The following is a 9,292-nucleotide window of genomic DNA, read 5'->3' as shown; positions in this document are numbered from 1 at the left end:
TGATCTATTTTTAAATAAATTATTAAAATATAAATCTAATCCATCTCATTTATATTGTCGGATGGATCAATGTGGTGGAACCAATCCAAATTGACAGCCCTACTTTTACCACGTTATAACGGTTCTCTGATATTTGGACGTCCAGGCTCCTGAGATATTTTGGCGGGCTAGATATGCCCTAGTGCTCTGTATATATGTGTGTTCTCGTTATCCGCAAAAAGAAACCCGCTTTGCGGCTGCGAGCCCCCGGACCAGAAGTCGAACGGCAATGGCTCTCCTCTTCTTCCCTCTCCCCTCCTCCACTGTCTTCATCCCTCTCAGAAGAAACTCCGAACCCTCCTCTCTCCACTCCATCTCCTTTCCCATCTCCATCTCTAGAAACCCTAGTGCTGCCTCTTCTCGAAAGCCGCTCCTTTCCGCTCGCGCGGCGATGCGGCTCGCCGAGGAGACGAGCAGGGCTGATGCCGCCTCCACCCTCGATATCTCGAAGCTCGGCATCTCTGAACAGATCGTCTCCGCTCTCTCTCGTCGGGGAATTACCGAGCTCTTTCCCATTCAGGTAAACGTCATCCGTTTCTCATGGCAAAAAGTTATCTTTTTGATTGAATTTAATGTGTTTGGATTTTAGCTTTTCGTTAAAAGGGTATATCTTTGTTTTCGTTGTGGTGTAGAAGTGGTGGTTTTTTGTCCTAGGCTTCAAAATAGCTTCAATTATATGGAGAGAAAGAAGAGGATATGTGAGTTAGAAAGCGAAGACCATTAGAAGTTAAATGGAGATTTCTTCTTTTTTATCTCCTAAATTTTACATGTAAAATTCCTTTTCGTTTTTTTTTTGCCGTCACAAATAACTTTAATTGAAGGGAAGCTGACTGTACCGTTGGTGAGCATTGTATTAAATAGTTTAACTAGGTCCTGCATGTGATAGGAGCATCTTAGACATTGTTCCATGTAATGCCTTCAATCCATCAGGAACTAATATTTAAATGAAACAGGATTCTAGTTCAGTGAAAATGAAGTTTAGTATGTTCTGGGAAGCTTTTAAATTTCCATTCTTCAAGATACATTTTTCTTCTGCAGTATAATGAAAATCCATTTTAGCAATGTACTCAGAATGCCTCAAAGATCGCATTATATCAACATTGGAACATGGGTGATGGTTACAAATATGTGTCAGTCACTAGTTTGCTAATAACATGGGTTCTAGGGCCTAGATTTGGTAGCTGGTTGTTTAAAGAAGTTTTTGGGTGCATTGGAGATGGAGAGTAGTTTGAGCCTGGAAGGGTTACTTTTGGAGGTTATTTTTTGTGGTGGTCTTTCTCTTTAGCTAATGTACTTGTGTTGGACTATGTATAGTGGTGCCAGTGGTTGTTCAGTGGCTGGATGCAATGAGTAGAGGTCCAATATTGATGTTTGAGTTTCATAGAAATCTTAGGATGTTAACTTGTAAAAGTATATTAGGTCATTACACTGCTTCAATTTTCCCAATAAATTAGAGAGCTTGTGAATCATGGTGGTAGGACTTGTTTGCTCTCTTGAGAGTTCCTTCAACGTGTTGTCTTTCTTGCTTGTTCTTATAAGACCTGACTCTTATCTTAAGTCCAAGCTGTGGGATCTTATTGGATTGTCTAAGGTCACGGGTAGTAGGATAATAATAGACAAAAATATATTGCACAGGTGATAATCTTGCATGTTCAGATATTTCATGAAGCAATGCATCTGTCTTTGTTTTAGCTTTCTAAATATGTGAAACAATCTTCTCTCTGTTAAATGAATTTACTGATATAAGTAAAATGCTGCTCCTGAATGTAGAGAGCTGTCTTGGAGCCAGCTATGGAAGGTCGAGATATGGTTGGAAGAGCTATTACTGGTTCAGGGAAAACCTTAGCCTTCGGCATTCCCATATTGGATAATATTATTCGACATCAGAGTCAACACAGGTTCATTTCTATCATAATTATTACTTTGCTTTTGCTCAAAGACATCAAATTTCATATGCATGTGTTTTTGCTTCTCAGTGAGCAACATGGCATGAGCAAATTGATTTTGAGTTCCCTTATCAAGGATTTTGAAATAGGACCACGAGATTTGCTGTGCAGGTGTATGTGATTTAGCACACTAAATGGGCATTTTTTAATTTAATCATGAGATATGTAGGATTATACATCCCAAGAATATGGTGTATTGAAGTACAAAACATTTGATTTATAAATCTAAGTCATGAAATTGAATATTGAAAACTGCACAAAAATATGATGCATAACCAAATTGAATTTTTATTAAGAGGATTTGTTTAGAGGATTTCTTGGAAAATTTAAAGGTCAGAGACAAACATGTCAAAAAACTTGGTGTATATTAAAGAAAGAGTTTTCCCTTTTCAAGGGATCCTGGAAAAAGTGAAGCCAATGATGAAAGAAAAGCTGTCACCAATGCAAGATTAACCTCTGTCAAACTGTTTGAGATCTCTGTCTTCTTATACTCCTACATCAATCTGGGTTTAGAGTTTCATCTCTTAGATTATCCTCCATTTTTGCCAACATGATCCTCACCAAAATTCTCTGCTCAGGAATTGAGATGCATTAAAAGCTGTTAGAATCTTCATAGTTGTCTATAGTTTCGCTGCTGAAGAATTAAAGACTTAGAAAGTTCAAAGGCAGATCTGTGTCTTTATGATACTCTTTTGGTTCTTAGAAAGGCAAAATGCAGTACCAAAAATAGACTTAAACTCCTAATAGAAAATTAACAAGTAAGCTTTATGTTTGACATCGTTTCTCTTTTCTAACCATCCAACAATATTTATTTATTATAAATGAGTTGTTGACCGTAGGTCATAGATACCTCCAAGTATCATCTGTACTATTTGCAGTTCTTAAGGTTAGCAGCACATATTTGTGTTGTGCTGCAAGTGACAATTAGTAATCTCTTTTGTTCAAAATCTTGGTTTCTGGAGTGGTTTATGGATGGATTACTCATGCAGATCCACTTCTACCTAGTCCTTCCCTCAGTGTGGTTGCTCGCAAGACTTCTCAAGAGCACCATTGGTATAACACTTTCACACCAATTTGGAAATCACATGTTTCAAATCATCAATGCTGATGCAAGTAACTTCAGGAAAACCAGAGCAAGTGTGGAAAACTTAAACAGCGCATGTTCATGTTTGAAACCTAGCCTCAAGCAAGGGTAGATGATTATGATAAAGTGATTGGGATATTGACACCTGCATGAAGCTTAAATCTGGTTTCTGGCAGGCTTTGGTCCAACCTATGTCCAAGGCCAGTATATTATTAAAATTTCCCTGCACTAGGGTATGATCCAAGTTAATATCTGCCGAAGTGTTGGATTTAAAGAACAAACTTTTGGCAGTTCTCCCTAGGGAAACAAGAGTTTCAAGAGAGAGCTCTCTCTAAAGTGTAGGACCAGTCAAATAAGGGTTTAGAAAATGCAACTCAATGATAATATCACATGCAAACTGTGATGCATTAAGTTCATCCTTTGGCCTGTGGTTCATCTGAATGTGCACATGCAAGACGCTGATTCTCTGAAGAATTTGTTTTGGGCAAAACTTCCTATGGAGGGGAGTCAAAGTCATAACCCAAAGTTTCCAAATTAGCAACTAACAAGGAGTTAATGCTCCTATGGTGAAAGCCATGCATAACAAATAACAAACATATATAGGTATATATATATATATCTCTTACAACCAATGCCTGTGTGTTTCAGTCATCATACTGTCAGTTTCCAGTGCATAATGATGTACATTTGCATTTCAGCAGATGATGTGGGTGCTTCATTTAAGCTTGTGGTAACAATAGATCCTGAAACATATGAACAGGTTGCTCTTTACGTATATACTTTGTCCGTATTTTGGAGCAAATGGTTATTTATGTCTATTCTTCAAAGCCTATAGTGATTAGGAGGCACTTGTCTGTCTTATGTTTTCCTTTATTCTTTTATGGGATATTAATAAGTTGTTAATATCTAGCCTATAATTTTTGTGAGTTCTTATGGTTCTGCAATTGATTTATGTCATTAGCATTTAGAAAATTCATGATGCTTGCTTGCGGCTGACTTTACGATAAAAATCTTACTGTTTTGGGCCTTTGAATTATAGGAGAAATCAAGTCCCTTCTGCTCTAATATTAGCACCTACACGTGAACTTGCACGTCAGGTGCAACGGGAGTTTAAAGCATCTGCTCCAAGCTTGAGCAGCACATGTCTCTATGGAGGAATACCAATCATGAACCAGGTGCGATCTCTAAGATTTGGCATGGATGTTGTTGTTGGGACACCTGGAAGAATTATCGACTTAGTTCAAAGGGGTGCCTTAGATCTCTCAGAAGTCAAGTTTGTTGTGTTGGATGAGGCTGATCAGATGTTGGCTATTGGATTTCAAGAGGATGTCGAATGCATTTTAAGTTATTTACCTGCAAGGAAGCAATGTATGCTGTTCTCAGCAACAATGCCTTCGTGGGTTAATGTTCTCTCAAGAAAGTACCTGAATGATCCTTTAGTAATTGATCTGGTGTGCTACCCTTTGTGCCTTGTTTCTTTCACTGTCCTTTGACACATAATATGTCTGTTTTATTTATCATGCCAATCAATTATTTCTACACTTCATAAAACAATTTTACATATTCAAGTCTTCTTTGACATGCAGGTTGGTGACTCTGATCAGAAGTTAGCTGAGGGCATTTCTCTCTATTCTATTGCAACAACTGCTCCTAATAAGCATAATCTTCTGCCAACTTTGATCTCTGTAAGTAAAGCTATCTTGTGGAGAGGTACTTGTAAGTGTAGAAAGCAGTGCTCTTACAATTCTCAAAAACTTGCTAAAGGGTGGAGAAAGTAAAAAATTAAGAATTATGTGAAGAACTATATGTATAAGCCTTTTTTTAAAAGAAAGTAAGAAAGATTGGGTGTTTGTACACCATGAAGAAATGGAAAATATTTGAAGGAGGTAAAATATGAATAGGTTGGTTGCACTGTCCATTTCTTTCATCTTACCATTTTCGACTCCACTGTTTGGACTTCATTTGTTTTATATTTTTCCGATACTGGAGCCCTCTGCAGGCCTTCTTTACCAGGCCCTACTTGACTATATTTTATTCCATACATGTATTGTTTCCTTTTCCATGGGGTATTCTCTTTCTCTTAAGAAAAGCTCCTGATTAGCTGATTAATTGTAGTTCCCCTTTCACAAGGGACTTGCTCTCTTTTAAAAAAGAAAAAACTCCTTGATTTATCATTTGCTCCAACTCCCAGGCTTCCTCTTTATCATGACCCTTGGTCTTCACAACCACTGTGTAGCACGTGCAAAAGTCTAGATATCTTATAATTGGGGAAGGTGAAAGGAGGGAGCTATGGGCTTAAATTAAGGTGGGAACATTAAGCTCAGTTGATATGAAGCCTTTTTCCATCATATTTGGGATTGTGGCTACAGGAGCATCTTTAAGTTGAAAAGGCTCCATGGAATGATTGAGTAGATTTTAGGACTTCTTGTTAGCCTAATATCAATCTTTTGGAAGAACTGGAGACAAGTTCCTAGGCTTGGCTAACAACGGCAAGGGAGGCCCTGCCATAAAACCTATATTCCAGTTGGGCAGTAAAGAGATCTTCCTTATTGGTTGCAATTTAAGCTCATGAACCAAAACCCATTTGGATGCCCCTAGACTTGCAACCGGTCTAGATGAAGGGTTAAAATAGCTTTTGATACAGGGAGCTGGGAGTTCATCTAGAAAGACACGACCCACAGGGTCAAATGAAATGAAGTCCCAACACATTGTAGCTGAGTACTTTTACTGATACTCATTATGAATAACAAGATCTACTTGTTTCCTTTGAGTTGTAAATTAGTTGTTTTCTATTATTAAGATATATTATATGTTTTCATTTAGTTATATTATTTGACATGTATAAACTAGTACTTTCTTTCAACTTTTTTTCTGAATTTATAAATCCTTCTTTTTTGATGACTCTCCTTCTTGGTCAGTGACTTTGTTTTACCTTCTTTCTGAGATTAGTGCCAAAATGGTTCCGTTAACCTGATTCTTCTTTAGTTTTTATTTTTCTATTGCTGCCATTTGAATCTACTTTTTAATGTTATAGAGGTATGCACAAGAAGGTAAAAGTATAATTTTTACAAAGACAAAGAAGGATGCTGAATCACTTTCAAGGTCCATGACAAGAATCATTGGAAGCAGAGCATTGCATGGGAACATGCAGCAATTTCAAAGGGATAAAACTCTTGCTGCTTTCCGTGATGGACAGTTTAATGTGCTGGTTGCTACTGATGTTGCTGCACGTGGTCTTGATATCCCAAATGTTGACTTGGTACTGCAGCCTGTGATTTTCAAGCAAAAGATTTTGTTTAAACCTGGTTGTGTTGCCTAGAATGCTAATCCTTAGTCATGTTGTCAGGTTATTCATTTTGAAATGCCAAATACTTCAGAGGTCTTCCTTCATAGATCTGGTCGGACTGGTCGTGCTGGAAAAAAGGGGACTGCAGTTCTTATTTTCACTCGAAGCCAGCAGCAGGCAGTCAGAACTATTGAGCGGGATCTAGGCTGCAAATTTGAACAGGTCTCTGATTACCCTTATGAATCCAGATTATATAATTTAATCATTTTTGTCTACAACATGATATATAAGATGACCTGTTTTATGCTTCTTAAGATTTTCAGTTCAGTAGTTCTGTACTTTTTAAGATTACCTGTTTCTGTTCCACAATCATTCTTCACAGGAAAATCAGCAACCCCGTTGTATACGTACACTTGGTTTTTTTTTTCCTAGGCATTAATGGGTCCCTAGTTCCTTGTGAGCCATCTCAGTGCTGACTGGTTATCATTTTTTTATGAACAGTTGCATGGAATCACCGATGGTGTTGGTAGCAGAATAGAATATTCAGATGGGGAAGGGAGCCTTTATGACAAGCATGATTCAGTAGAGGAGAAGTTTCGGCATCGAGATCATTTTTCTGACCGCCGGTATGGAAAGTATGGAAGATATCAAGTATCCAATCCATCATTTAGAGGTTATGAAGGCTCTAGAAAGAACTATTTTTCTGGTCAGTCTGATTCCCCGCATGCTCGTCAAGCTCAAACCAGAAGAAAGCAATTTCTCGAGTATGATGACTTTCAAAATGACCATGGGAATGGAAGGATCACAGGTCGAGAAAGTTTGCAGTGGCCCTCAAGGACTGCACGTCCAAATGCTTACCATGAGGCAAAATCAAATTCCTCAGGCAGGACCTATAAAGGCTATAATAAGAATAAGAGCAGAAATAAACGACCATTCAAATCTGCAAGCACCAATGAAAATTTTGATCAGATAGTTGATTTGTTCAAGGACCTCTATTAAATGGGATCCAGACTGGTCTCATTTTCTGACAGCTTATAGCCAGGTACGTGATGAACTGTAACAAGGAATTAAAATCTACATTTCAAAGCATCAATATGCATATGAAAAGCTGTCAGTCCTCGTCTTTTCAATTCTATTCATCTTTTGTGAGCTGATTGATTGATTCTCAGGCAGAGTTTTTGTTATTTCCTTTGAGAAATAGGTGGTTATTATTTTCTTTACTATGAAGAGCTTACAGTTGTGCTGTTAAGTTTCTAGATATCTACAGATATCCTCTGACTTGTTTTATATATTTTGAATTTGGCATTCATTCGGTTCTAAATCTTTCCCATGGACCCATAGCCCATAGGCATACAACATTTAGGACATTTAAACCATCCTAAAGAAGTTGGCTGCACCGGTGCTTCTGCCTTAAGATAATGTTCCATTTTCAGGGATTCAAGCGCCATTCGGTTGTCTTTTTGATGTCATTACAAGGTCAAGCAGAAGAGTGATAGCATTGCTGTTCATCTCTGCTGGGATCCGTGTGGTGGCCCCCTTGAAGTCAAGGATTTCCATGCCATCAAGTGTTGCTAGTGCTAGAAGGATATGAAACAAAAAAAATATTTTTTTTTATTTAAAAAAAAAAAGATTGTGGAAGAATGTTCGTGTATATTGAGCAATCTGGAATGATGTTATAGTTACAAAGTGCTTCACATTGCCCATTGCAAATTGGCAGTATTTTTTTTTTTCTTGGTTTTCTTCCAATTTCCCTTTCATTCTTGATTAATCGATTCCTTCTCTAAAGGCAAGGAACCCTATCTGCAAATATTAGTTTGAGTTACTGATGATAGAAATGCGAGTTATGGACCCCAAACAAAAAAGAGAGATGCCAGTCAACTGCCTTTCAAAACCTGAAAGGTCTGTCTATTGCTAATTGCATCAACTTCAATAAACTTCATGTTGCTATCCTGCAATGCCTCACTCTGACACTGTTTATTAGACTAGAATTTTTGTATAGGGTATGGAAATGTCTGACCTGTCCTTTTCTGAAGAAACCCTAGTTTGCATGTATTGCCTGATATCATTGAGGCATGGCTGGTGAAGTGGGATCATTGGATGCTGCTTGTTTTAATCAAAAGTGCTTATTACCATTTTCATTGACATTATCAAGAGCCCACTAACTATAAGTTAGTCAGAGCATTGTTTGACCTGTGGAATTGCTTATTCATTATGGGACTTGCAATGCTGCTGCAAGCATCATCCAGAAGCTCACCAGACTGATCTTGTTCTGTCGTCAGCTAAAGCTGGCCTTGATTGGGCCTTCGTATGGGAAGGGAGATAAAATGGCATAGTTTGTTACAACATTACTCAAAGTTCAAACAAATTCCCCATGCTCATGGCAAGTTTGTGCATATAGGTCAAGAATAGATAACTGCCGATTGCAGACTACCAGCGCAGCAATCATCTTTAGTTTAGCTGAGTCGGCACTTCATGCGCCGGTATTATTTTAAACCATGGCTGGCGCTCTTAGGTCATTGCAATTACCGACAGTAGCTCACATTCTGTTCCGAACGCCTACGACATCTTTGCACCTCCAAGTGGTTCAGATTGTTTAAACTGCCTGCGGGACTCCAGGAACTGATTACCGGATGCTAAAATTTGTTTACAGGATTCTAGATCTTGTAATTCGCTCGTATTTTTTGAGCTGATTGCAGGATTCTGGACCCTGTAACTAGCTCAGATTGTTAGGGATCCTGGATCCCATAATTAGCTCACATAGCTGACAGATCCCATAATCAGTTCGAGCTTGTGATGATCATTGACTTCCTGAACTGGAAAGCTAACGAGATGTGTGGTTGGCGAAGAACGATTCACCTTCTTTCTTGATGTCAACCGTTAGATCATACAATGACCTCTTCAAGATATACGCAGACATTGTGAAAAAGATCAATCATT

The 9,292-nt window shown here is 38.2% G+C and overlaps 1 protein-coding gene across 1 annotated transcript; it reads left to right on the top strand.

Annotated features, from left to right (window-relative positions):
* Window positions 1-214: 214 nt before the first annotated feature.
* Window positions 215-8,083, top strand: LOC105041374 (DEAD-box ATP-dependent RNA helicase 53). Its single transcript, XM_010918331.4, has 8 exons — window positions 215-559; window positions 1,810-1,937; window positions 4,109-4,520; window positions 4,656-4,754; window positions 6,104-6,328; window positions 6,416-6,577; window positions 6,857-7,397; window positions 7,789-8,083. The coding sequence occupies exons 1-7, from the start codon at window positions 269-271 to the stop codon at window positions 7,352-7,354; spliced, it is 1,815 nt and encodes a 604-aa protein (XP_010916633.1). The 5' UTR covers window positions 215-268; the 3' UTR covers window positions 7,355-7,397; window positions 7,789-8,083.
* The last annotated feature ends 1,209 nt before the right edge of the window (window positions 8,084-9,292 follow it).

Source organism: Elaeis guineensis, chromosome 3 (genome assembly GCF_000442705.2).
Source record: "Elaeis guineensis isolate ETL-2024a chromosome 3, EG11, whole genome shotgun sequence".
NCBI classification, from domain to species: Eukaryota; Viridiplantae; Streptophyta; class Magnoliopsida; order Arecales; family Arecaceae; genus Elaeis; species Elaeis guineensis.
Note: the sequence above shows the minus strand (reverse complement) of the source record. Positions and strands in the feature narration are given on the sequence as shown.